Source organism: Varanus komodoensis, unplaced genomic scaffold, assembly GCF_004798865.1.
Source record: "Varanus komodoensis strain SLA01 unplaced genomic scaffold, ASM479886v1 scaffold1, whole genome shotgun sequence".
Lineage (NCBI taxonomy): Eukaryota > Metazoa > Chordata > Lepidosauria > Squamata > Varanidae > Varanus > Varanus komodoensis.
The window spans coordinates 16,596,421-16,622,990 of record NW_025335268.1 but is presented as its reverse complement, the minus strand read 5'-3'; the positions used below and the strand labels follow the sequence as shown (position 1 = coordinate 16,622,990).

The window sequence follows — 26,570 nt, the reverse complement described above, 5'->3', positions numbered from 1 at the left end:
CTGTCAATCTCTAGGCCAGAGTGCTCTGCTCTGATTGGCAGTCGCCCTCCAGGCCTTTGGGCAGAAAGTGATCTTTCACTTCAGATGCTCTGCCATGGAGCTACAACCGTAAGAACGTCAGAAGAGCCATGCTGCATCAGCTCTAGGGTCCGTTTAGTGCAACACTGTCCACACAGGATCCCCCAGGCAGGATATGGGTGCAGCAGTGGCCTCCTGCTCAAGGTCCCCTGTAGCTGGTGTACTTGGGCATCCTGCCTCTGATATAGCCATCCAAACTGGCAGCTGTTGATAGACATTTCTTCATGACTTTGTCCAATACCCTTTTAAAGTTGTCCAAATTGGTGACCTCTTGTGGCAGTGAATTTCACAGTTTAACCATGTACTATGTAAGAAGTACTTGTTTTTATCTGTTTGAATTTCCTACCATCCAACTTTCTGGAACATCCCGTAATGTGAGACAAGGAGAAAAATGTGTCTCCACACTATGGATAATTCTGTATTTAATGTTTTTAAAAAATTGTTGGGCTTGCTGCTATATGTTCATCAAGTGATAGGCTCCTCTTTTATTGTCAGCTTGCATCTTCTTGTGCAACCTTATGTTCCACTTTTGTTTTCCTCATCTGGGCAAGGCTTCCATTTGCTGAAGGAAGACTTCTCTCCATTGTCTTCCTTGACATTCCTTGTGAACCATGCTGGTGACATCTTGGACTTCATGGTGCTTTCCCTACCCTATGGTACGCCTCCTCCCTGAGCCTTCACTATTGTGGTTTTAAATTGTCTCCAAGACTTTTGAAGGAGTTTAACCCTCTTGAACCCTGCTTTCATTTTCCTTTTCAACAATTACCTCATTTTAGATACATTTTAGATACTTCCTTTTCCAGAAATCACCACATTAGGTCATTTTATGGCAAAGATGGTTATATAGTGATATGGTTCTTTTCTCTGTCACTGCTGGAAAAAATAAAAAATTACAAACCTCTCTTCATTTTTCTTCTATTGTTACTATTATTATTATTGATGATGATGATTATTTAATCCTTTAAATTGTTTAGACATGGTTTCCACCCATTCTATTAGTTATCATTACAGCAGCTTGGAAAGTAGGCCCAATATTATTTATTCATTATAGTCTGGTAGTGGGTGAGGATGCGAAAGAGTGGCTTACTGTGTACCCAAGTAAATATATTGCTGAGGTAAAATTTGTACTGGAAATTCCCTCAACCACCATTCACTTTTGGGCTGCAGTGCTGTGCATCTAACCTGGGGGTAAGCCTCATACAAACAAAACGGGATTGAGGAAGCTTGCATTGTTTGCATTATCAGGCTCCTATGCACATTTACACAGAAGTAACTTGCTTTGGACTCAAGGTGAGGAAGGTGAGACTGCACACCATTGTGCCATAACAACTCTCAGCAACCACTATAACTGGGCTGCAGTGGCAAGAGAGGGTAGAAATAACACATGCCATACAAGACATGGCGTTACTTCATTACTTCCTGGTTCACATCATCCACATTAGCAGATTCCTGGAAAAGCTCATAGCTGTCTCTAGAATGGTAGTTTTTGTTAGAACTGGAACAAAATGAAACAACTGAGAGTCTCATTACTTTTGTCTGAATTCATGCAAATACATGAACTGATTTAACATTGACTGCTTTTCTCGGTACAAAATGTTGTAGCAAATATCAAGATCCAAATGAAACAGAAAACCAGCCAAGTAAAGCCATGGGAGTAATTTTAGAAGAGGTGGTTGTGGATTACACTGAGGCTTTGCAGAGACATCACCTCTTGGTGGACAGAAAACTATTTGCTAGATTATTTGGATTTTAAATTTCCTCTGCCATGTGCAGGTCTGAACAAAAGACCAAGCACCACCATATTAATCTCTGTGCCCATTTAAATCCACTTTCATGGACAATTTCATATGAGGAATGTACCTGAGAGAACTGGCTTGCTATTTGGTTCCTAATTTACTCATGGGCACTTTGTGGTTTCCTGAGAATTTATTTAGTAACCTCTAGATCTAATTCTTGGCTCTAGATCTAATTCTGCTGATTGTAAGTGCTTATTTTTTATTCCAAGTCTCATAACGACGGACCAAGTTTTCTTTTTATACAGAGGTTGACTGCCCAAGAACCTCAAGAAAACTGATTTTCTGATACTGTTAGACTTAGTCATGGAAAATAAGTTTTGAAGGTCCAAAGAAGACATTAAGTACAAGCCTACATGTGTCTCCTTAGAAGTAAACCCCATCTAGTTCAGTGGGGCCTACTCAACAGAACTCATTAACAGAATGTAGTTCTGAGTAATAAGCTTGACCTGCTAAGTCCTGTTTCTTGGTTTCTGCTGAAATTATTTTGTGCACTGGAGAGTGACACAGTATGGACCACTTCTCCCAGTTACCCTGCAGTAAGGAAAAGAAGCAATCCATATCTTTTGATCACCCGCTCTAAGAGGCAGAGCCAGCAACAGTTTTATTACAAAAATGGGAAGAACTGCTCACCAGCTCCTCACTTTACAAAAGTGAAAGGCCTGTTTTCACAAGTGGATTCCAGGTGTCCCTCAGGATCACATTTCCGAGAAAGATGTTTCTAGAAGACAGAGCCTTGAAGATAGCTTCCCTTTCCAAACTGATGTCCTCTGAGTGTTATAGACTATGATTATCTTTGGTCATTGGCCATGTTGGATAGGGGTGCTGGGGACTGTAGTCCAAAGCAAGTGGAGGGCACCAGGTAGGGGAAAGCTGTCACAGCAGAATAAAATTGGGAAGATAAAATAGTCTTCTCTTTGGGATGGTGGCAAAAGAGACAATATCTATCTATCATGGGTTACCCCTCCCTTTGTCATCGATCCCTCATATAATCTTCAACACCAGCTCTGATAAGAATGTCACCTACATACCTACTGGGTCATACCTGCTATGACCATTCTCAATGCCATTTATCCTGCCATAATATACAAGGGCAGATTTCCTGGAATCATTCGAGAACTTCCATGGATCATTTATTTATTTAACATTTTTATATACTATTCTATAGTAGACAATCTCAGAACAGTGTACAAATATTCAAAACCACATCAAACATAAAACTATTAACATATCCACAGTGCGTATAAAAATTCAAATAAAATGACCAACCATTAAACAATAAATGATGATGATGATGATGATGATGATGATAATAATAATAATAATAATAATAATACACAATGTAATAACAGTGAATCCACAGCAGCCAATCACTGTATGAATAAAAACCAGACTTCAATGGGTAACCAATGTAGCTGATAAAGGGCAGGGCTTCTATGCTCATATCTGCCCATCTCTGTCAACAGAGGGGCTGCCCTCTTTTGTACCAACTCAAGTTTCTGGACTGTTTTCAAGGGCACCTCCGTGTAAAGCGTATTACATTAGTCCAGACATGAGGTTACCAGGTCATGGATTACCATTGCGTAGTTCTGGCCATCCAGTGAACCCAGTATGTCATGCACACTTGCCAAAGAAGTCAAAGCCTTCTCCATCACATGCAGTCCCAAGGCCAGACAGGCTTTTCCTTGTCTGCTGGGCATTTTTGGACACTATTATTTATTAGAGTTGTAGGAAGGCTGCCCATTAGCATTGAGCCCTCGGACTATGAATGGGTTGTGTTCCAACCAGAGATGGAGGCCCTCATTGCCTCTCTCTTTCCACTTAATTTCCTTTTTGCTCTACCTGGGATAAATGGAGGAAGGGCAGCTCTGGCTGCACCTCTGATGTGAGCTGTGCCGGGGAAACTACATTTCCTCACATCGAATAGACGATTCTGTCAGCTGCACTCAGAAAAGGAGCTTTCCCAGAACTGCTGGCTCCTGACTGTAGAGCGAGCCATCCTTCACGGGGAGGCATCCTGGGAGAGGGGAGGTTGGCGGTCCCCCGTGCTGCACTCAGGATGCTTGCTGGGAAGGACTCTTCCAGGTGAGGGAGGCAGCCGGTGTGCACAGCGGGCAGTGAGTGAAGGCAGCAGCAGCAGCAAGACAAGGCTGCAGTCCAGGGGACTCATGGGGGGAAGGAAGAGGAGTGGAAGCAAGGAGGAGGAGAGGCAGATGGTGGTAGCATCCAGAGGAGGGGTGGAAGGAGAAGGGGAAGGGGAAGGGAAGGAGGCGGCATTGCTGGGAGGAAGCTTGGGAGGAAGGAAGTGGTGGCGGCGGTTGCTTGTGGTAGCCGGTGGAGGGAGAAGGTGAAGAGGAGGGTGGGGGAGAGGATGAGAAAGGGAAGGATGGTGGTGGGCAGGGAGGAAAGAGGTCTACTTTGGAGGCCTATCCAAAGTATTGCCTATCCTAGCATGTACAGAAGCCATCAAAATAAGTCGGGCATTTTTAAGAGTTATACGTAATTACCCCGTGCCATTTTTTGAAGGGTGTTTTGGCAGTGAGTGCTCCATGGATGGAAGAATACCTTGCAAATATTTAAGAATCCCATGGGATGGTGGTAGTGGCCAGGGCAGATGAGAAAGGAGACAGAGGAGAGGTGCAGGGGGCAGCATTACCTGGAGGTAGGTTGCTGTGGGGCTGCCACATGCAGTATGAAGATGAAGGGGAAGACAGCTGTTGCCACCAGGATAGGTGGCATCATAAAATCATAGAATGGTAGAGTTAGAAGGGGCCATGAAGGCCATCGGGTCCAACCCCCTGCAGGACACAATTCACACCATCCGACTCAGACAGCTATCCAGTTACGCCTTGAATGCCTCTAGTGTGGGAGAGCCCACCACCTTTCCAGGCAGCTGGTTCCACTGTCCTATTGCTTTAACAGTAAGGAAGCTTTTCCTGCTATCCAGCCTGAACTTGGGTTGTTGCAATTTGACAGGGACAGGGAAGTAATTGGCATAGAAATACAAACAAAAGAACATCATCATTATAGTTACCCTTTCCATTTTCATCTTTATAGCTCAAAATAGCCAAAGTTGTTGCTCATCTGCATTATAAAATACAAGTCAGTTAGACCATCTTTAAATGATTGCTAACGACCTCAGTAATTGCCGGTTTAGGTCAGGCAGCATGTCCAAAAGCCATCAAAATAAATGGGTAGTTTTGAGAGTCAGAATTAACCCCACCCCCCACCCCAGTTCTAAGTGTGCTTTGGCAGTGCATGTTTTATTGATGGAAAAATATTTTGCAAATATTTAATATCCCCCTTTGACATCCAGTAGCTTTGTGGAAGTGCTCAGACTCTGCACAAGACCTGATATGCAGCAATTAACATTTGACAGTATTTGTCAGCTGGCATGCAGTGGCAGTCAACATTAGCTAGTCTTTTGTGCAAAACAGAGAAGTCTTTATGGGGAGCAGAAAGGTGCTCAGCCCTAGCTTGATGCACATGCTTTTGCTCCCCAATAACATTGGAATAGCATGCCATACTTGAATTCTCAGTTATAAAGGGAGCAAAAGCCAAATGTAGCCAAACATGTACCCTGGGTTTCAAGAAAGCCAACCTTAATAAACTCAGAACAATGATAAGTAAAGTCCCATGGCAAGAGACCCTAATGAGAAAGGGAGTCCAAGATGGGTGGGGAATATTTAAAAAAAAGACATTCTAAAGGTACAACTACTAACAATCCCAATATGGAAAATGGGTAGACAGTTACAGAGAAAAGCCATGTAGCTTCATGAAAAGTTAGGAGATAATCTGAAAACAATAAAGGACATAGGTAGGAAGTGGAAGGAAGGCCATGCTATGAAGGAAAAATATAGACAGGGGGCATGGAATTGCAGGAATGTTGTCAGGAAGGCTAAAACTAGGAGTGAACTGAGGCTAGTGAGGGATGCTAAAAGCAACAAAACAGCCTTCTTCAGATAAGTCCAAAGTCCAGGGGAAATGCTCTACCCCCTTGATCATTCTAGTTACCCCTTCTCCGCACTTTTTCCAACTCAATAATGCCCTTTTTCAGTTAAGGTGACCAGAACTGTACACAGTGTTCTAAGTGTGGCCACACCAAAGATTCATAGAAGGGGAATATGATCTTGACATTTCTACTTTCATTCCCATTTCTATTGTGGCTAACATGGAGTTTGCCTGTTTCACAGCAGCTGCACTCTAGGTCCGCATCTACATCCACATCCCAAGATCCCTTTCTCAACCAGTAACTGCTAGCTCAGATCTCATCACTCTATACTTGAATTTGGAATGTTTACCCCAATATGCATTACTTTACAAATAGCCAGGGAGATTCTGGGAGTGCTTGGGAGCTGCTGCACTCCCGCAGCTTGGGAGTGCTCCTCGACCCGGAGCTTTCATTGGAAGCTCAGGTGACAGCGGTGGCGAGGAACGCTTTCCTTCAGCTTTGGCTGATTCATCAGCTGCGCCCCTACCTGGACTTCGACTGCCTGGCGACAGTGACACACGCGCTGGTGCCTTCCTGTCTGGACTTCTGTAATGCGCTTTACATGGGGCTACCCTTGAAGACGGTCTGGATACTTCAATTGGTTCAAAATAGAGCTGCCAGGTTGCTGACGGGGACTGGGCGTTATGTTCACATGACTCCAGTCCTCCGTCAGCTTCACTGGCTTCCCATTGAAGTCCGGGCCCAATTCAAGGTGTTGGTGATGACCTATAAAGCCCTAAACGGCTTGGGTCCTGGTTACCTGAAGGAGCGCTTACATCCATATAAGCCCGGCCACCCCTTGAGATCTGCGGGATAGGCCCTTCTCCGGGAACCCTCCATGAAAGAACTTAGGAGGGTAGGTACTCGGAGGGCTTTCTCAGTGGTGGCGCCCAATCTATAGAATGCGCTCCCCAGAGAGGTCCGCCTGGCGCTGTCGTTATTTGTTTTTTGGCGCCAGGCGAAGACCATTTTATTTAAGTGTCATTTTAATTGTTAACAGCATTTGCTTATTTATCTGGCCAGGGCGACTTCTTTTATATTGTTATTTATTTTATATTGTTAGTTTTATATTGTTATTTTTGTATTATATTATGTTGTGAGCCGCCCCGAGGCTCACAACATAGCATGTTGTGAGCATATTAAAGCATGTTTTAATAAATTAAATAAATAAATAAATAAATAAATTATAAGACAGCAAGATAATGGTTGCTTCTTATGACTCAAGTATCATGGGTTCTCCAAAATCATTTTGTCTGGTTATATCATGCAGCATATCCACAAGCCAACAAATGGCGTATTTATTGAGAGTTAATCCTTCCTCCTCCAGTTCTTTTAAGTATATGTTATAGTGTTCTGTACATGGAAGAACACTTCATAAATATTTGGCATCATCATTTGAGATCCAGTACTTCTGGACAATTGCTCGAACTTGCTATGGGAACTCATATGTAACAATTAACATCTGACAGTATTTGTCAGCTGGCATGTGGTCACAGCTAGTATCTTATGTAAAGGAACAACACTTAATGATGAAACTTGGGGAGTAGGCAGTGCTCAGTTTCACCTTATTGTGCATCCTCATACGGCCCATCAACATTAGGGAGCCAAGGGTGAGCTGAGACTATGCACTGAAACGGGGCCATGACTCAAGTGCGGTGGCTTGGCAGATTGCCTTGGCTGCAGGAAGTGAGCCCAGGAGATGGAGGTACTCACTGAGGCCACGTGGTGGCAGTGGCAGCAGGTGTCTGTCAAGCCTTCCAAGCCAGCAGTGGGCACTCCAGCTGCACACCTGCCTGTTCCCTGGAGTGGCTGTCCAGTCCCATGTTCTGAGTGTTCAACTGAGTGATGTCTCAGTTCCCCAGAAAGCCATACTTACAGCTGCCCTGCACAGCAATCCAGACTGCCACCCAACCCGTTCTGAACTCTGGAAGCCCCTGAGAGATGGACTGGGGTGGCCGTTTTGGGAAGCCCCAACAGCTGCTTCCCTCCTGTGACAAATTTGGTGGCAGACATGTGGCTGATGAGGCAGCCTCACAGGGGAGTGAGGTGGTCAGGCAGTAGGGTGGCCAGGGATCTGAGAGTGGAGGAGAAGGGGAGGCAAGGATGGTGGTAACAGCCAAAGTAGATGAAGAAGAGGTGTTCAAAATAATGCATGGTGTGGAGAAAGTGGAGAGGGAGAGAGTTTTCTCCCTCTCCCATAACACTAGAACGTGGGGTCATCCCTTGAAGCTGATTGGTGGAAAGGTTCGGACAGATAGAAAGAAGTACTTCAACACTCAATGCATAGTAAAACATTTGCTGTGACTGGAAGTAGTGATAGCCACCAATCTGGATGGCTTTAAAGGGGGATTGGACAGATTCATGGGGGAGGAGCTGACAAGTGGCTTGGGGAAGAGACAGCATGCCTGCATACACCAGTTGCTGAGGAGCTGGGCAGGAGGAGGTCTTGCACCCTTCCTGCTTGAAGGATCCCGTGGGCAGCTGGTTGGTCACTGGGTATATGCAGTACTAGGCTAGATGGACCTTGGGTCTGTCCAACATGACTTTTCTAATGCTCTTAAAGAGGAGAAGGTGGGGAGGCAGCATTGCTGGCAGCAAGGTTGGGAGGAGGGATGTGGATGGTGAGGGCAGTGGCTTTGGTGGGGGCGGAGAAGGTGAGGGGGGGGGTGGCTGTTGCCTGCAGTGTGGTCCAGAGAGAAAAAAGAGCAGCAGCTTGTCTGCCGGTGAGGCCCCATAATGGTACCTTGCTTATGACACCAAAAAAGGGCTGTGGGACTGCAGGCCCAGGAAGCAAATCCAGCATTCCAGGGGGCCCAAATCAGCCACCCGGATACCCAGCATGGCATTTGGGAGTCTCAGGCAGGCTGCCATCCTATGAGAGCCCCCCAAGAGCCAGGGATTGGTGTAGCTGAGCTCTGACCTCTGGACCTGGCTCTAGACCTTTGCACCCATCTCCAAAAACATTGTACACTACTTTGCTTAGCATACATAATGTTGGAAAGCAATTTTCATAATAATACAGCCATTCTGGTAAAAAACAGAAAGGGAGAAAATAAGGAGACATGTAGTTTCAAATTGAGTTTGGGTGATGTATTGATTTGGATGTGCAAACTCTGGTCAATTTACACTGAAATGCAAACACAAACACATATCCAACCGTCTTTATTATACAACAGGGAGATAATCAGGCCATCTTTAAATGCTTGCTTGTTATGGCTCAAGTATCGAGTTGTTCTAAAATCATTATGCCCAGTTATATCAGGAAGCATATCCAGAAGCCATTGAAATAAATGGCGAATGTATTGAGAGCTAAAATTAATCCCATTCCTCCAGTTCACTTAAGTGTATTTTGACAGATAATTTTCCTTGGATGAACTATTCATCCAATATTTGATATTAACCTTTGACACCAAATAATTTTTGATTAGTACTCAAACTTTGAACTAGACCAGATATGCGGAAATTAACATTTGACAGTATTTATCATCTGGCATTGACTAACTGTCAATATTTGCTAGTGCCTTCCATGAGAAATGGATTTTTCATGAGGAGGAAGATGGAGGTCAATTCACAGAAACCATAAAAATACAGACAAAACCAAGCTGTTGTAATTTTCATCTTCTCTCACATACCACCAAACAGTCACAGCTGTTGCCCTTCTGCATGATAGAGCACAAGTCAGTTTGGTCATCTTTAAATGATTGTGCACGGCTCCAGCATCACAAGTGCCCGGTTAGACAGGTGCCCAGCATATCCAGAAGCCATCAACATAAATGGGACATTTTTGAGAGTTAATATTAACCCCCCTTCCAGTTCGTCTAAGTGTGCTTTGGCAGTGTGTGTTCAAATTGATGGAATAATATTTTGCAAATATTTAACATCCCCGTTTGACATCCAATGGATTGGCAGAAGTACTCAAACTCTGCACAAGACCTGATATGCAGCATTTGACAGTCTTTGTCAGCTGGCATGCAGCGGCAGGCAACATAAGCTAGTCTCCTGTATAAAGCGGACGGCACTTGACCAACTCACATGGGGGACAGGAAGTGGGCATGAGTGTGTGCTTCTGCTGCCCTAGAACATCTGCCCAGTAACAAAGGGTGAGCCCCTGAGCAAGGCCAAGGCTCTCCAGGGGTCCTTGACGGCGAGACGCTCCAGGTGAGTGGTGCTGGCGGCACAGGTGATCTTGCCGGGAAGGACTCTCACAGAGGGTGAATGGAAGGATCTGGTGGAGTAAAGAGGGGAGACGAGGATGTTTGGGTGATGGATGGCAAAGGGAAAGAGAAGTAGAGACAAGAAGGGGGGGGGGGGATAGTGATAGCGGCCAGGGCAGATGAGAAAGGAGGCAGAGGAGGGGCACAAGAGGTGGCTGTGGGGCTGCCATGTGCGGTATGAAGATGAAGGGAAGGGTGGCTGTTGCCACCAGGATAGGCAAGGGCCAAAAGAGGGCGGCAGTGTGGCTTCTGTGGACACCCAAGTATTACCTTATTTCGGGTACCAAACTGTTGGGACAGAGACATTTGGCCACCATTGTACTGAGGTAGGTGTAAACATCTGAGAAAACACACTCAGTGCAGGCCCTTTGCAATGTGTGCTTCTCAGCCTGCCTGCAGCAGAATGAAACTTCCAAGCCAGTACGCATATGCCTGTAGTTAAATACATTCATGTGATGTGTGAACATTACACAGATTCACAAAGTGTATGTCAGTTCCATACTTTTCTTACCTGCAAGTGTTTTCCTTCTAATGTATGTTTAGACAGAAAAAAATCCTACAGGGCCCAGAATCCTGAGCCAGCCGTTGTGCCTGGGGCATTCTGGTTATTGTAGGGCTTTCTTCCTGTCTAACCATACATAGGATTGCACCCCAAACTGATGAAGGTTTGAGTGGCTCCTTCTTTGTGCTTTGTTTAATGTGCGAGAAAGACACTCATTACATTTAATCTTCTTCAAATTTCTGCCACCAGGTAGTGCTATATTCACAGTTCTGCCCTTTTCATTCAATGCTCATAGGCCTAGTAGCCCAAGATGGCTTTCTAATTATATCCTGCCACCCACCCCAGCAAACTGCATTTTGTTTTTAATGATGCAGCAGCCAGCAGTTCCCCCAGGCTGCAATTATGAAGCGTGGAACTTAATTTTTGCAGAAAATAGATTTTGTTTCAAAATTTGGCAGACAGATGAAACTTTCCTAGGAGAATGGAATACAGTGGGTGCCTCTGCAAGCCAAGAATTGTTTTGGCCAACTTGGAAGGAGAATGATGTGTGGGGGCGAGTGCGTATGTGTGTGTGGGGGTCATATTTAAGTTATGCATACATATGTACAGAAAGAATTACATTTTCAGTCTGTTTTCCCTAGGAAGTGCTTTGAAAGTTCGCTTTCCAGTCTTCCAGAATAAGTTTGTCTGCACTGCATCTATGTGTTCAGGGTCACACGTGCCTTCTTCCCAACAAGCAGGTGGAAGAGGAGGGGCTTAGAAACATTAATGAAATCAATGGCCAGGCTTCTGTTCAATGCTAGTCCCACTTACCTGAATGCAGCTTAAGCAAGCTAGACTAACACTGGATACAACCCAATACCCTCAAAGTGTTTTGGACTAGAAGTCACACAATCCCTGACCATTAGCCAATGGGGGCTGCAGTCTAAATTGTTCGGCGGACACCAGCTTGTCCAACCAGGATTAAAACTTCTGCGAGATTGTAAACCTTAAATCTGGAAAAGGACCCAGCTCCTGAAGAAGCTACCTGCATGGTCCATTTAGGTCAATACTGCCGGCACTATAACTCTACGGAGCTTCAGTAAGTCTTTCCAAGTCCTGTCTGAATCCATTAGGAATTGGAACAGAATTCTGTTTCCTATCACAAAGCAAAGCAGTCTTATCCCCTCGGGCCCATATTACAGCGCAGCCATTAGGGAACAGCCATCATTAAGGGGTGACCAGGTATGATGCTGCAACTGTGTGAGGGTGGTATTCTATTAGTTAATGCGCTGATTTCGACCGCGGCAACAAGCAGAGTCCTGCGGAAGAGTCTACTGCGCACGCACGGCAGTATATCGCAGGTGACTGCAAAGGAGAACTTTCTGCCTGCTTGCGCCTTTAAGGCAGGCAGGGCAGGGCAATAAAAACAAACAAGCAAGACGCTTAAAATCCCGCAACCGGCGATCCGTTTGCTTTCAGGTCAACCGAAGATAATTGTCCATCGACGTTATTACTAGTTATTCGTGAGCGAGCAAGAAGTGCCGCGAATCGCCTCCCGCCGCATCCAAGAGGGCAGGCTCGCGGAGGGAGAGTGAAGGGGGTGGAGTAAAAGAGGAGGTGCGGCTTCGAAGCCGGAAAAGCTTCTCTTTTTTAGCGGAGCTGGGAGAGCCATAGCTTAGAGAACAAGCGAGCCAGTGGGAGCTTCGGACGGTGTTGCCGCTGCCTCTGCCTCTGCCTGACGCTCAGCCGAGACAGAGCGCAAGCCAGCCAGCCAGCCAGCCAGCCAGCCAGCCAGCCAGCCAGCCGCGCACCCAGAGACAGACGGTAAAAGTGCAGGCTGGAACGAGAGACAGAGAACTGAGACAGGAGATCGGCACAGGGCGAAGGAGGCTTCTTTCCCGCTCTCCTGCTAACCTACGCGTTAGGATCTGCTACCCATTCTTCTGTTCGCCCAGTAATTTTATTTATCCGCTACCGCTCATCAGCTGAGTGGTTTCCTGGCAAAGCCGTTTGGATTTTTATTTTATTTTAAAGAAGCAAAGCACCCCGTTTTTCCCTCTCTTCTTCACGCTCGAATCCAACCGGGCTGTGTGATTCAGGGCTCCGAAGAGGGGAAAAAATGTTAATCTCCTGACGGTTAAAAAAACCCCCACCAAAAAAAAAAAAAAAAAAAAACCAATCCTCCAACTTCAGCTTGAAAGGAGCAACTTCCCGCAGCCTCAGGAGCCAGACCTTGGGGTGAGAGAGAATGCACTGAAACTTTTGGCAAACTTTTTCGCTTTTTTCCTCCCCTCCAGTGTTCCTTCCCCCCTTTTTTCTTTTGGTGGTGTCCTTGCGGTGCGCGCGCTCGCGTGTGGTGCCTTGCCACCGAAGGGGGGAAAAGAGAGATCTGTTACAGTTCGGAACCGCCTGGGACGTTGCTGGGATTGCCCCGGAGGGGCGTCCGATCGGAGCCGAAGACGCCCGCTGCTCTACAAGTAGAGGAAAGAAGTGTAGAGGGGGAATCCGCGTCTTTGGCGCCTAGGGAAGCCGGGCTTATGGACGGGTGAAACCAGAGTCTAAAATCTCCCCCCTCTCTCCTTCACCAACCCCAGAGCTTTCCTTGATCGGAAGAAGAGCAGAGGGACCGAGCGAATCTTAACGCGCTAACTCCGGCTTCGCTCCAGGAATCATGAACTTTCTACTCACTTGGATCCACTGGGGGTTGGCGGCGCTGCTCTATCTCCACCACGCCAAGGTAAAAAAAGAAATGCAAGACAGAAGAGGGGCGGGCGGACGCGGGGTGCCAGGGACACACCACCTTCTCGCTCCGCGTGGCCTATTCCCTGCATGCTAACACTGCCCGTGCGTCGTGGGGGCAAGGTGACCACCGGGCGAAAGGAAGCCCGCACGCGTCGGGAGCTGCCCGCGGCGCGAGCGGAGGAGCAGAGCCGAGGGTTCCGTGGGGGGAGTGGGTTCAGCCGCGTGGGCTTTTCGCCCGTGCAGGAGGAAGCCGCCGCCGCAGCCTCCTTGCGGGGTCGTTCGGGGCTGCTGTGCCAACAAAAGGCGCCCTCTCGCCGCGCGTCACGCCTGGCGAGCGACGCGGGCATGTCGCTTCTTCTGCTTACGTTCACACCCCGCAGCCCGCGTGGGGCCTGTGACAAGGGAGGCGGAGGCGCGGAGTTCCCCCCGGGCCAGGCCCGCTCTGGCGTCTTCCTCGCACGTTTCCCGGGAGGTTCGCGGTGCGTGCGCCCTCCCCTTTCCGTCTGCGGAGCGAAGAGCAGGAGTTGGGGACTGGGGTTTGGAAGAGCGCCGCGCGGAGTCTCCGTCTCTGCGTCGTCATCGATCCCAGAGCATGTATGTAGGCAGCGCGCTCGCTGCCTTCTTGCATCAGCGGCCGCGTCGCACGCGCGCTCCTCTCCCTCTCCCTTTCCCTCTCCCCGCCCTCCTGACATTGCAAAAGGGGGTGTTCTAGCCTGTTTGCTTTAGATCGCGGCAGGTTTACCGACCGGAGTTCAAAATTCCGGGCTTGCAAAAGCAAATAACAGATCAAAGACCACAAAATGGATTCTGTAGTTCTTCCAGATTGACTTTGGAAAGGAACAACCTGGCTGAGTTCGCATAGATGGGAGGTTCCCCAACTCACTTCTGCCTCCCCCCCCTTACTACGGTCATAGGTAGGGGTTACCCCAAGCCCCCTGCACTAGTTCTTGCCCCATAGCGCTTTGAAGAGTTCAAACAAATGAGAAGCCTAGAATTTGGACTGGCCGTTGAGATGGTTCACCTCTGCTGCTAGGACACAAGTTAGTTTTCTTCTGCTGCCTGAGGACTTTTAGGCAGAACCGAATAAGTTAAGAGCATCTCTAAGAAGGGTGAGAACTGATGCCTTGTGCCAGCCTTCTCCATCCTCATACCCTTCAGATGTGCTGGACTACAATTGCTCGGCTTCACCCAGCTGGTGCAGCCATGTCTGGGAGTGGGGAGAAGACTCCCCTGTGGCAGCAAACCTGCTCCCGGCATTGGTTTTTTCTGGCACCAAAGGGAAAACCCAAGTGAGAAGCCATTTCAGGTGGACTGCGGTGTTGCATGCATTATCCCTTACCTGTTAAACTGATGCCTCTGTTCCTTGAGTGATAGTAACGCAACAGGAGGGGGAGTGTGGCTCCTTTGGGGAAGGTTTGTAGCTAGGTCAGTGCAATATCACCGTTATGCTCCTTAATGCAACACAGTTTGACTGTTAGATACTCCAGGCCAGGTAAAATGTGATTGAAAAGCTGCTCTTCTGAGCTAAAAGAAACCTGGGGGTAAATGGTTGGAGGCAACCGGGAGTGAACTGGAGAGTCAAGAAAAAGCAGTTTCCTCCAAGGATATGGTGACATGGTGCTCAAACTTAGGACTGCACAGTTGTTTGGTTAGATTGCACAGGAAGATTTGGAGAGTTGGGCAAAGCTCACACAGTGGTGCCGGTTGTGGAAATCCTGGCACAGAGTGCGATTTCTGTGGGGGGTGGGCAGGAAACGGATTTGGGCAAATTTGCGTTTGACTGCATGCACCTATCTGTAGCTGGAGATTTGAGGGAGAAACTGGGGTGAGGGAAATCAAAGCATTGTCTGCAGGTAATGCACCCTCATGCTGTAAGTGGAGGCAGGGGAGGTGCTGCCCTGAGATAAGGCTCCCAGTGGCAAAGATGCCGTTACTAATCATGGAGGCTGTTAGCGTTCTGAAGTGCCACTGGGGCAGTGAGATATCACGCGCCGGTGATCTGGCGGGTGTTGATGGCTTCCTCTCATGGGTCATGCAGCTGGCTGCAGCAGTGGTGCAGTCCGGGCAGTCGCTCCCACCGTGCCTGCCCTGCTGATTAGCCATTCTGAATGGGCTGCGCTTTGGAGTTGAGCTAGTCTGGTTATGGCAGGGTTGGCTGCTCTGATCCCAGCTTGCTGGGTTACAAGTTCAGGCACTTCCAAGTTCCCTCTGCTCTTTCTGTCCTGCCCTAAAGATCATTAATGGGGGCTTGGAGCCCGAGTGAGAGACCTTGGGCAGGTCTGTCTGCCCTTGCTTTACTCAATGGGCAGCCTGCAGTTTCCTCCTCTTCCTTCCGTTATCAACTTACTGAAGGGGTTTCATGTCCTGGGGCTCCCTTCGGAGATGTATTTTCTAGTGGGATCAGGCAAAGATCAAACACTGAAGGAGGAAGGGAGGGGACAAGAGCGTGTGACTAGACTGCTAATGATCTCACAGCCACTAGCCTCTTGCTTTTCATCAGGCCACACTGGAGTCAGCGCTTACCTCCCAGCTCCTTAGTGCTAAGTGGAGGGAACACAGTGGGTCACCTTCCACTGGAGCAGCCTTACTTGGAAGGCCTGGGCTTTCAGCAGGAAGGCATGCAGACACCTTTATTCCTAGCAAAATCTTAGAACTTGTAGAGCTTCCCTAATCTCTGAAAAACTGAGGGGCCTTTCTCCTGTTCCATGCAATGTTGAAGATTCCTCTGGCTACTTGCTGAATTACTGAACTCTTCCTGTCTGTCTCCCCCGCCCCCCACACCCCACCGCCCCTGAATGCATAATGGGAAAATATGGAGCACAGCTCAGTTTTTAATCTGTAACCTTTGAGATGACTTCTGTAGTACCTAAGATGGAAAGGGGTTTTAATTCTGGTTCCAGGGGCCCTCCCAAAGTGGCTGGGTTGTTTGTTCCAGTCCTAAACAGTTACAAAGCTCTTTTAATGAGGCTGCAGAGATTAGGGGGAGGGGAGAAAAAGAAAGGGTGGTTGTGATGTGAAGGAGTGGGGAGTGTGTGTGTGTGTGTGTGTGTGTGTGTGTAAATTATTGGATTAACATTTTCCTTGCCTCAAATTGGAACTGAGCACCATGTAGTAAAGTAGGAAATAGTATTTAATGATTGCAGAATGATTTTAATGTCTCTGTCTCTAAGCTGCAAGCAGCAGCTAGTGCCAGGACCTAAAGGAAAAAAAATTTCCTACTATTTCTGTTTGCTCTGCCTTTGTGCTGCGGCAAAATCCATTCATAGGAAAACATGAAATGAGGTGGAAATGAGGTGGAAATATAGATATTGCACTATAGAACCAGTGAGTAAATCCTCCAAGCCAGCAAAGGAGATGAGTAGGTGTGACCTTCAGAAGGGCACTGGGCCTTTTTGTCCCTTGGAAAGACTTAGTTGCGTATTCTTTCTGTGATGGAAGAAAGCCCCATGTAAAGGGTTAGTGTTAGCTGAAATTGTCAGAATCTGCCCCAGAGAGCATAATTCAGTATCCTAGGCAAGAAAAGTACCTTCATATTTCTGGTATGGACTCAAGGTGACACTGCTGTAAAACACCCGGCGGCAAAGGCAAAGGGATAACTGCTGTTTAATACCACGATCTGCAGGCAAATGGCATGAGCAATGCCATGAAAATATTGTATGTGATAGCTAATGGAAGCATGTCATTGTGTGAACAAGCAACCAACCAACTCGGCAATCCTTATTTAGGAGAATATGTGATATAATGCCTTTGAACTCTACTAATAAGCCGTCTTTGGTCTTGACCCATACTTTGCATGGGCATGTACATAACAGCCCCCTTCATGAATCTTTTTTTCACTGCCTGGAATAGTTTCTACTGATTTTTCAGATGGTTTTGAGGCTAGAGGTTTTAACAGCAGAGAATGTTTAAAAGCAGCTGTGTAGCTAAACATTTTTCTTTCTTTGTTTTGAATGTCTGAGTTATGAGAGAAAGAGAAGAGGGAGAGAAGCAATTTTGAAGAAGATTTAAAAAACTTTTTAAAAAAACCTGCAAAAGTTCCTGTTTAGTGATGGGTAACTTTAGATAAAACAGAACAGGCAGTTGTAGCTGAAACAAAATGACCCATTGAAGATGTTGGAGCATTAAAGGAGCTCTCAAGTGAGACATTCTGCTTTTGGTTATGAGTCGTTCATGTGGGACAGCTGTTTGTGGTCACGTTCGCTACAGGTGTGGCATTCATTCATTACCCGTCTTAAAGTGGAAGAGTCCCCAGACAACCTACCACCAGATGCTTGCTTATAAAAGTCTACGTGCACTACGCGATGCTGGGGAAGTGGGTGGACACCTGCCTGACAGCGGATGTGGCATCTTGCCACCTCAGTCAGGCATTATGTGCCTGGGGCTTTTCTCTGCCTGTATTCTGCCTGCCTTCTGGCTCTTGGCCTTGGTGGTTTTTGGAGGTCAGGTGTAGCTTCTCTGCCTCCCCTGTCTTGTTTGCACTGTTGCTGAAGCCTTCTTGTTAAGACAGGAAAGCTGCTCATCCCTACTGAGCTGCCAAGCCCGAACCCTCTTGTGTGGAAAGCCGAATAGTTTGAGCTCTCGCCCTGTTCAGGAGCAGGTGATTCAGTCTACTTGGTCAGACGAGCTGTAGTCCTGCACGTATTTAGGACAGTGTGAAATCTGGCAACACAAGTGGGAGCTGAGCAGCCTGACAGGAAAGGATTGTAGCCCACACCTTGGGCTGCTTTTCCCCCCTCCCTTCTGCTGACAGGTTGGTCAGGTATCTGCAAAAGCTCCTGTAATCTCCGGCTGGGTTCTGACCCATCATTTACAAATCAGGATTGTTGACACTTAACAGAATGGTCTGATGGTATTTCTATGGATTATTGCATTACTGACCTTGACTGGCTAATTCTGACATCTGAAACTAGATGTCATTCAAATTCCTGAAGACAGGAATTCAGGGAGGGAGGTGGCATTTCAGAAGTGTCTCGAAAGTGGGGAAAAATGTGTGCCGAAGGGGAAAATAGATGAAGTGCATCTCCTGTGTTCCCAGATCTGCACACCTGCTCTTCTCTAAGGTGAATTTGCTAACTGCTTGCCAAGCAGTGCTCTGTTATCAGTTCTGGAGTGGCTGGTATGTGTTGAAAGTATACAAGTGGCTACCCATTGTCCAACTCTGCTGAGCTTCCTTGCTCTTCTGGCTAAATTCCCATTTGTACAGTTACAGAAGTGAACTAAAACTGCAGCAAGGAAATTATATGTCACTTGCATCTATACTGCAGCCTACTAAAAACACCTTGGGGAACATGGGGGTAGGCAACCAGTTGCCCTCCAGGTGTTTTGGAGTAGCACATGGAATCTGTCACCATTGGCCATGCTGACTGGGACTGATGAGAGTTGTACTCCAAAAGGAGGGTGTAGTCCACCTGATGTAGTGCATTGCTGTTAGCAGGAAATGCTGTAGCTGGGAAACCAGAACTAGTAAAGCTGATGTCCTTACCATTTTATTGTTCAAGGAGTTGCTTTTCACAAGTGTCATCTAAGCAGCTTTCCCATTGCAAGGTACAGAACTGCACTGAGGGGGAAAAGATGGGGCAGGGATGACAAATGGTGGGGAGAGCTATGTGTGAAGTAGGGTTGACCGAGGAAGACAACAAAAGTTCCTGCAGGTTTGTTGAGGAGCAAACCCTTCTACCATTTGATGGTATGTCTAATTTCAAAGAAAGAGAAGAATTCAGTTCTGAAAGGATGTCAGAGAGAGTGTGTTGAACTGCCAGGAATCCCCACTGCACAGAGCAGTAGCGAAGGGCGGTTCTCGAAGCCTGGGGAGCATGAGGCTGTCAGTGACTCCTAGTCATGGGGGCTGGCGATATGCTGCCTCTGGTGGCCATGGCAGAATGGCTGAGCACACCAGGGGCTGGGACATGAGTGGAAAGGCGTTAAGCAGATGCTCTGCAGGTGGGGCACTTGGAGGATGTTTCTGCTCCTCATTTCCCCCCTATTCCTCTGCTCCCACTTGCATGGATCTGTTTCTGTGGCGCTGTTTGCAACTGGAGAGGGAAATCAGATTGTGATCTCTTGAACTGCTCCACCAGCTTGCTTTGCACTCTGCTGGAGCACTTTGTAGCAGGCAGGCCCCTTTTTGAAATACCTTCTACTAACTTGCCTTGGAACAGAGACGTGTACAAATCTCGTGGCATATTTGTCATGTCAGCGCTAGAAGGTCACCAATGTTGTTTTCTCCTCTGCCACCCCCCTCCCCAGTTCAATTTGCTCTCTGTGTTTTGACCTTAATAATCTAAAATGCCTTTGAGCAGCTAGTTTCAACTCTGTTGACTGTTAAAGTGACAGTGCAAATAGCTTTCTGAGAACCCTCTTCGCAGATTCGCCCTTTCTTCTGCATGTGTAGCTGAGCACTTTGCCACCTTACAGAGCACGTGAGGGGTGGGCTTGCTCCCCCACATCTTCTCCCCTGCACATTACTAGCCCAGATTATGGGGGGTGTTAAATCTGCTTTTCAGTATGCTGAAGAGAAGAAAAACTCCTGCCTATCTCAGTGTAGAAACTGGATAAATGCTCTTCACAAATACAGACATGTACATACATGGTCCTCCCCCTTGCTTGGGTGTAGGGGAACCCCTCTCAACCTGACAGGCAGATTCCATTTTGCAGGGCCAGCTCCCTGCTAGCACATTGTAACTTAAAGCTCTTAATTGCTAATATCAAACATCTTAGGAGGTGCAGTTCCCCATTTCAGAATGAAGGGAGAGGCAAGTACCAAAGCTGGGGGACCAGCAAATGGTTGGAGTTAAGGAGAACATAAGTGTGACCATCTTTGGTGCCCTGGAAGGCTGGCTTTGGCCCTGAGACATGTGGCCTTTTTTTCCTATCTTACTGTTTCAATTCAGAGCTTACAGGTGGTTTGTTGACCAGTTCAACATAGGTGTTTTAACATAATGTCTGATTTTTGCCTATCTGTAGATTTATGGAAAACTATTGTGTTCCTTGATTAACAGTACCACTTCCTGTGAATGGGCTATTGAAGGTGTGTTTTGACTTGGTTTTTGTTGTCTTTGCAGTTATCACAGGCTGCTCCTTCCCCAGGCGATGTGGAGAAGCGACAGAGTGACGGTAAGGCACTGCTCTTCTTTCTGTGCTCTTCTTAGGTGGATAACTTACAAGTGGCCAAAAGGTGGAAGATGGGCTGCAGAGGTCAATGTTTGCAGTGCAGTGTGTTAGATGGGTTGTTTCCTCATTGATGTTTCCACCGTCTGGAAGTGCATAAACTCATGGGATTGTACCAGGACTGGGGAACTTGTGGCACCTCTAGCTGTTGCTGGGCTCCCAACTTGCATCTGGTCCAGACATGGCCAGCAGCTGGGGATGATGGAATTAGAGTCCAGCAACATCTGGAGAGCCCTCAAGTTGGTACACATTCACATGAAATGGAAAACAAATGGAACTGTCAGGCTGCCTTCAAGATATCCCAGCTTGTTTTTTCATTAAAACCCTCGAATAAAGCATTACTCTCCTTATGAAGGTGACCATGATGACAACCCAGGTTTTGCCAAATCTTATAGACAATAAAATGAGTATTAATTTGTGTATGCCTAGGATGCCTTTTACTTTGGGTGAATTAAAAAAATAACCCTCTTCTTGGTAGCTTAGTGAAGAACTACTGGAGAATTTGCCACAATGATTAGGGGAAGGTTTGATTCCTTTTTAACTTGCCTCTTTGCTGCTGGCAGACCTTTGACCTTGGTTGTTTTGCTCAGGCACAACAGCACGGTACCCAACTATTGGTCAATGTTTGACTCTTCCAAGATCATATCATGGGCAAACCTGGATCAGGAAATAAAAGAAGGGGTAACTTCCCAGGAAACATTCTTTCCATAGTAGGAATAGAACTAGATGTATCTGTTTCTGCAAAGGCTGCTGTCCTATATATGCATATGTGAAGGAAAACACAAGTGAATCAATTGCGTGGGGCTTGGTTCTGAGTGATTGTGGAAAGGATTGTGAGAATTGTGTGTTAGGGCACATGATTCAGTTGAGGCTACGAGTTTTGTACAAGGCAGGGCATGGCTACTGATCTCGCCCAGAACATTGCTAAATATCAGTGTTACGGAATAGCAGCAAAAGGAAGCACATTCTGGCATTTTGGTTGTTGACAGTTTCACCCTGCCTGGGACTAGGATGTTTTGGCCGTCTTCACTAAGAAAGAAGGTGGCAGTTTGCATGCATTTGAGTTTTAACAAATGCCAGGCTCTTCCCAGACCTGATTCAGAAAAGTAAAGTGGGTACTGCAAGGGACCACAAATTTTTGTTCTTGCTACAAGGAGCCTCTGAGGGAGGGAGAACATCAGACACACTCCTTACCAAAGCATTCTTTGTCCTGCAAACTGTATGATATGTAAAAAGATGGACAAGGTAGAGATGCTGAAGGCATGAATGGCAAAAGTAAAAAGGTGGAGCCAGATTGGGATTCATCCAGTAAAGCAAGCAGAGTTTTTCTTTTGACAGGTGGCTGACTCACCTGAGGGAGGTTTGCTCCCTAGTTCTCAGAGGGACCTCCCTTGCATAATATGATGCATTGATTCAGGCTTGGGATTAGCCCTGGCAAACTTTGGACCTTTAGGCAGTACAGTCTCCACCCTCATCAGAGAGCTCCCAGTTACTACTAGTTTCCAGTTTTACTGCTGTGAAAATCTACAGTAGTGTTCATATCCCCTTCTTAGTTTGGGACGTCCGGGGAGTGGCACTGCTGCTGTTCTCAGTGGTGGGCAGCAGGGGGCAGCCTCTCATCTTGCCACAATCAGCTTTTCAATTGCAACAAAGTTTTTGGCTGGGCAAACTAGAGGCACATTGCCAGAGGCGTACAGGAGAGCAAAGCTGTTAACAGTGCACCCATTTTGTATTGTTGCCTAATTCTTGTTCATGATGGGACTGTTGAACACTTGCCTTTCTGCAGATTAAAAACCCTGCACTCCAAGTTAATTTTTTTTTCACTGAATGGGAGGGGAATGGTTTGATCTGGATCATGGAGCTGGCTAGGGAATCAAGCTTCTCACCCTGATTCTGGAGCATTATTAAACGTATATGCATAACCTCTGCTTGCTGATACATAGGAAATATGTTCTGGTTTGGGAATGGAAGCTTGCTTTGTTTCCCTGAGCTTTCCTATACCAACACAGACCTCAGGTTTTGATTAAGTGAATCCATTCTGGGAATAGCCTCCGCATGGACCCTCCTGCTGAGGCCAGAGCTGTGAGATCAGGTCTTGGCTTTGCCTGGGAAGAGTGCTGTCTGCATTAACCCACAGGGGCAATTCAGCCAGGCCACCCCATGGGGAGAGAGCAGCACAGCAGCGCCACACTTCAGGCCAGCAGGTCCTCTGAAGTATTGGATGAAGTGGCCCAGAGAGAATCCAAGGAGGTCTGTCTGCTTGCTTCAAGGGAAGAAGGCTTCCCTCTCAAGTATACTCGTACATATAAGGAAAAACTAGTATTGGTGGGATCGCTCTTTGAACAGTGTGAGCTTCTTGCTGAGAGCAGCCAGTTCGACCTTGTCCTTTTGTTCTGTGTCGAATACCAGTTCTAGAAGATGCTGTACACTGGGATTGTCCAGCACTAGCAGTTAAACATGCTCTGAGTTTTCTGAGGGAATGTGGTGATATCTTAAGATTTTCAAAATTATGATGCTAATGAGTGGTCAGTTAAAGCCTTAGCTTCTTTCTGTGATGTCCTTAAATGCATCCGTTATTTTAAAACATGGTCAGTTCCAGTATCAAGTGATTGACTGGCGAGTCCCCCTTTTTATTCCTTATCTGAATGTCACTGGAATATTTTGGACAGTGGAAACAGACACATTACCTTCTTTGGATCTTCTTCACCCTACTGTGCTATAGCTCTTGGTACCCTTACATTTTCTCATGTGACATCGCCAGGCCTTAGGTTCATATTTATTTTTTATATAGGCTAATCTAGGAACTTCAGTTTAAAATGCGATAAGGGAATAATGCTTTTGCTACTGTCAAAGGCAATGGAAATTGCCTTTGTGACAATGTACAGTCAGTGACCTATGCAAATGAATCGTATTGAACTTGGAATACATACAAGTGTTAGACCTAGACTTTTGCATACTTCATCTGACAAGCAGAATATTCCTTACTGGCCATGTGTGCTCCCAGGGCCCCTTTTTAGTCTCCGAATTCTCGAGAGAGTAAGCTGCCCTTGTAGGGATGTGGATGCCCTATCGGCTCTCTCACACTGTCATGCTGGGAACTCGCGCAACCCTCTACATCTCTTAGAGTGGGTCAAAACTGATTGGCTTTTGTGTTGCAGCATGGGTGGAAAAGATCTCAAATTGTTGGTGCCTATAGTTTCTTGGCACAGGCACTTTTTAAAGTAATAGTCACATGTTTAATGGACTATTAATCTGAAATTTTTTTTTTACCATAATGGGCTCCTTGCTTCCTAATGTTAAGAAAGGTGTGAATAATCAGCAGTGTGGTTACGTGTCTGGCTGTGTGCCGGCAAGTTTACAGGCGCTAAATTGTTTAATTCTCCAGTTTATAGATAGCTGCATTTTAAGGTTAAGGTCACCCTGAAGGGGAACAAGGAGGTGGTGGCACAGGCTGAAGCAGAGCGAGTATGAGAGGCCAGTGCTGGACTTTGAGCTGGGCAGTGGGTGGGGGGGGGAGGTGTGGGGGGCTCTCCTTTTCTCCAGGAGGACTGCCAGTCACTACACATTTTTCCTGCCTGAGCCACTGCCTCTTTTAATAGGCACTGAGGCTCTGCAGCCCAGGCTCCTCCTCTGTTGAACCTGCTGCCAGTAGCACCGTGACCTGTCAGCGCCACATGACCAAGACTTAACTCTCTGCAATTAATCAAGAGCCATGAGAGTCCTGCAGCTTCTGCACATTCTCTCCCACCCACCCCTGCCCCGGTGCTTCAGTGAAGCAACCTTTATGCCGGCTTGTCACAGTTCAGGACTCTGCAGAAGTGCTTACTAGTTCCTGTTTTTTCCATGATGCAAGCAGTTTGCATTAGTTATCACCCTGGGTTATCAAACCTGCCACTATGGGATTATGTATATGGTACGGGCCTATGATCTGAAAGCAACAAAGCACACTTCAGACGCTTATCTCCTGCCATGTCTGCCCATGTGCTAAGCCCCATTACCCACTTCCTTGTACAACAGTTTGTGTGCGGCACAAATGAGCAGCGTTCCCTGCTGTGGCAGGCAGCGTATTTGCAAGCCTGCGGCGTGATCGCAGGAGGAGGCTGGCACAGAGCTGCCCCTTCTGTGGTAGGTTTCCCAGACCTCTGTCCTGGCAAAGCACTGCAGTGATCCTTTGGCACAACGTTGGGCAATTTTGGTGTGGAAATCCATTCAGGCGGCAGCATTTGCAATGTACTCCCTTGGCATACCCAGCAGGAAAGATTAGAGCTGAGATGGTTGCACTCTGTTTCCTTTCCTGTTTTACTAGCCGGGTGTTTATAGCCCTGTCAATATCATTGGTGCTGTTGAAATACAATATAGCAGCCTTTCCCAACCTGGTGCCCTGCAGGTGCTTTGGTTTTCAACTCCCAGCAGCCCCAGTCAGCATGGCCAGTGGTCAAGAATGCTGGGAAATATAGTCCAAAACACTTGGAGGGCACCAGGTTGGGGAAAGCTGTAATACATAACGTTGTGGCTGGATCCCAAATCTGATAGTCCATACAAATATATACAACACTGAATATAAAACTACCAACAGTGATGCACAGCACTAATATTATATAGCAAAAATAAAGGTAAAATACTTTGAATCAATAATAAAATGCACATAGCTGGGCTATGAAGCAGGGAAGGGCTGAGGGAGTGGGTATGTCTTAAGCAAGCAGGTCCCAAAAATCCTAGCAGACAGTGGAGTTCCACCAGGCAGAAGCTGCAGAACCACAATTGCTGGTCTTAGTGGTCTCAAAGAGAAGTTCTGGGCCCGGAATAGGCAACTTTGGAGGGCAAAGGGCCACTCCAGACCCCAATCTTCTCCCCACATGGGCTGCACTCCTGCTACCACATGACTGGATTTGCGGTGGTGACAGAAAATTGACTTGTTGCCAGACTTCAGCAGCAACCCATTACAAAATGGTGCAAAATAACAGTTTAGCTTGTTTTCAAGCTTAAGTATGCTGTCCTTACCCTTATGGAGTGGTTTGCCACTGAAATCCGGCGGCATGTCACCTTTTTTGCTGTGAATTTTGGTGGCTCAGTATTAGCTCCAGGGAACTGCTTCTCTAACGAGCTTTGCCCTGGTGCTCTGACTTCTGCTGCTCTTCCAGGCCTTGTAATTTACTTTAGTGTCCGTATTGCAAATGCATTCTCAGTCTGGTTGCAAATGATTCAGCAAATCCTCTTTCTCCACCTCTACCCAGTCTGCTTCTCTTTTGGGACTTTAAGTGCATTTAAACTCGTCTAATCAATGGTATATTTGAGTGAGCCCATAATGAGGACACATGGAAAGAGCACTGACTGCAGGGTCTTTAGGTCACTTGCCTATGGCCTTGCTACTGTATTGTCCTGAGTCATCTTAAAAAGGAACTTTGACAGACTTCAGGAAATAGAAAAGTAATTTCTTCTTACCTCTCTCCTCCTCCTCCTCCTCCTCCTCCTCCTCCTCCTCCTCCTCCTCCTCCCTGCTTTCATCTTATTTTGTAGTGATGTCATTTATGGAAGTTTTCGCTCGCAGTACCTGCAAGCCAATTGAGACCATGGTGGATATTTACCAGGAGTACCCTGAGGATGTGGAACATATCTTCAAGCCATCCTGCGTTCTTCTGATGAGATGTGCAGGGTGCTGCAATGATGAGTCACTGGAGTGCACACCTACGGAGGTGGAGAGCGTCTCCATGGAGGTGAGGCGATGACTGAGTGATAGAAAGGAACTGGGGAAACAACCTACAGAGCTGTGGGGTGGTTTACCTCATGGGGCCTGCACCACCTTACAACTCCTTCCAGCACCTCAGCTGCCTCTTGGCTTTGGAAAGAGTGCAGAATGCCTTTCTTGCTTTGCATTTGAATTGCCCTGGTGCCACACCCTGAGGACTTTCACTTGGCTAGTAGTCCTAGGAGCACAGGAAGTTGCCCTGTACTGAGTATACCTAGAATGGTATGGCTGACTTGGATTGGCAGTAGCTTTTTAAGGCTTTGAGAGTTTCCCTTGCATTACTGGGACATGCCAGGGATCAAGCCTCCATGCAAAGCATGGATTGGATCACTGAGCTCTTGAAGTCAAGAGAGAT

General features: G+C 46.9%; 1 protein-coding gene across 7 annotated transcripts in view; it reads left to right on the top strand.

Annotated features, from left to right (window-relative positions):
- Positions 1–26,570, top strand: part of VEGFA (vascular endothelial growth factor A) — a 118,972-nt gene that overhangs the window by 17,112 nt on the left and 75,290 nt on the right. For 5 of the 7 annotated variants that reach the window (XR_006416378.1, XR_006416311.1, XR_006416320.1 and 2 more), the window contains 3 exons: positions 12,235–13,297; positions 20,364–20,415; positions 25,987–26,183. Coding sequence is in view for 4 of the 7 variants with exons in the window: in XM_044446597.1 (XP_044302532.1) it covers positions 13,232–13,297; positions 20,364–20,415; positions 25,987–26,183 (315 nt within the window). In the remaining 3 variants the exon portion in view is untranslated. Of the gene's footprint in view, positions 1–12,234; positions 13,298–20,363; positions 20,416–25,986; positions 26,184–26,570 lie in introns of those variants that run through there. The other 2 variants (XM_044446815.1, XM_044446730.1) reach the window with 2 other exon arrangements.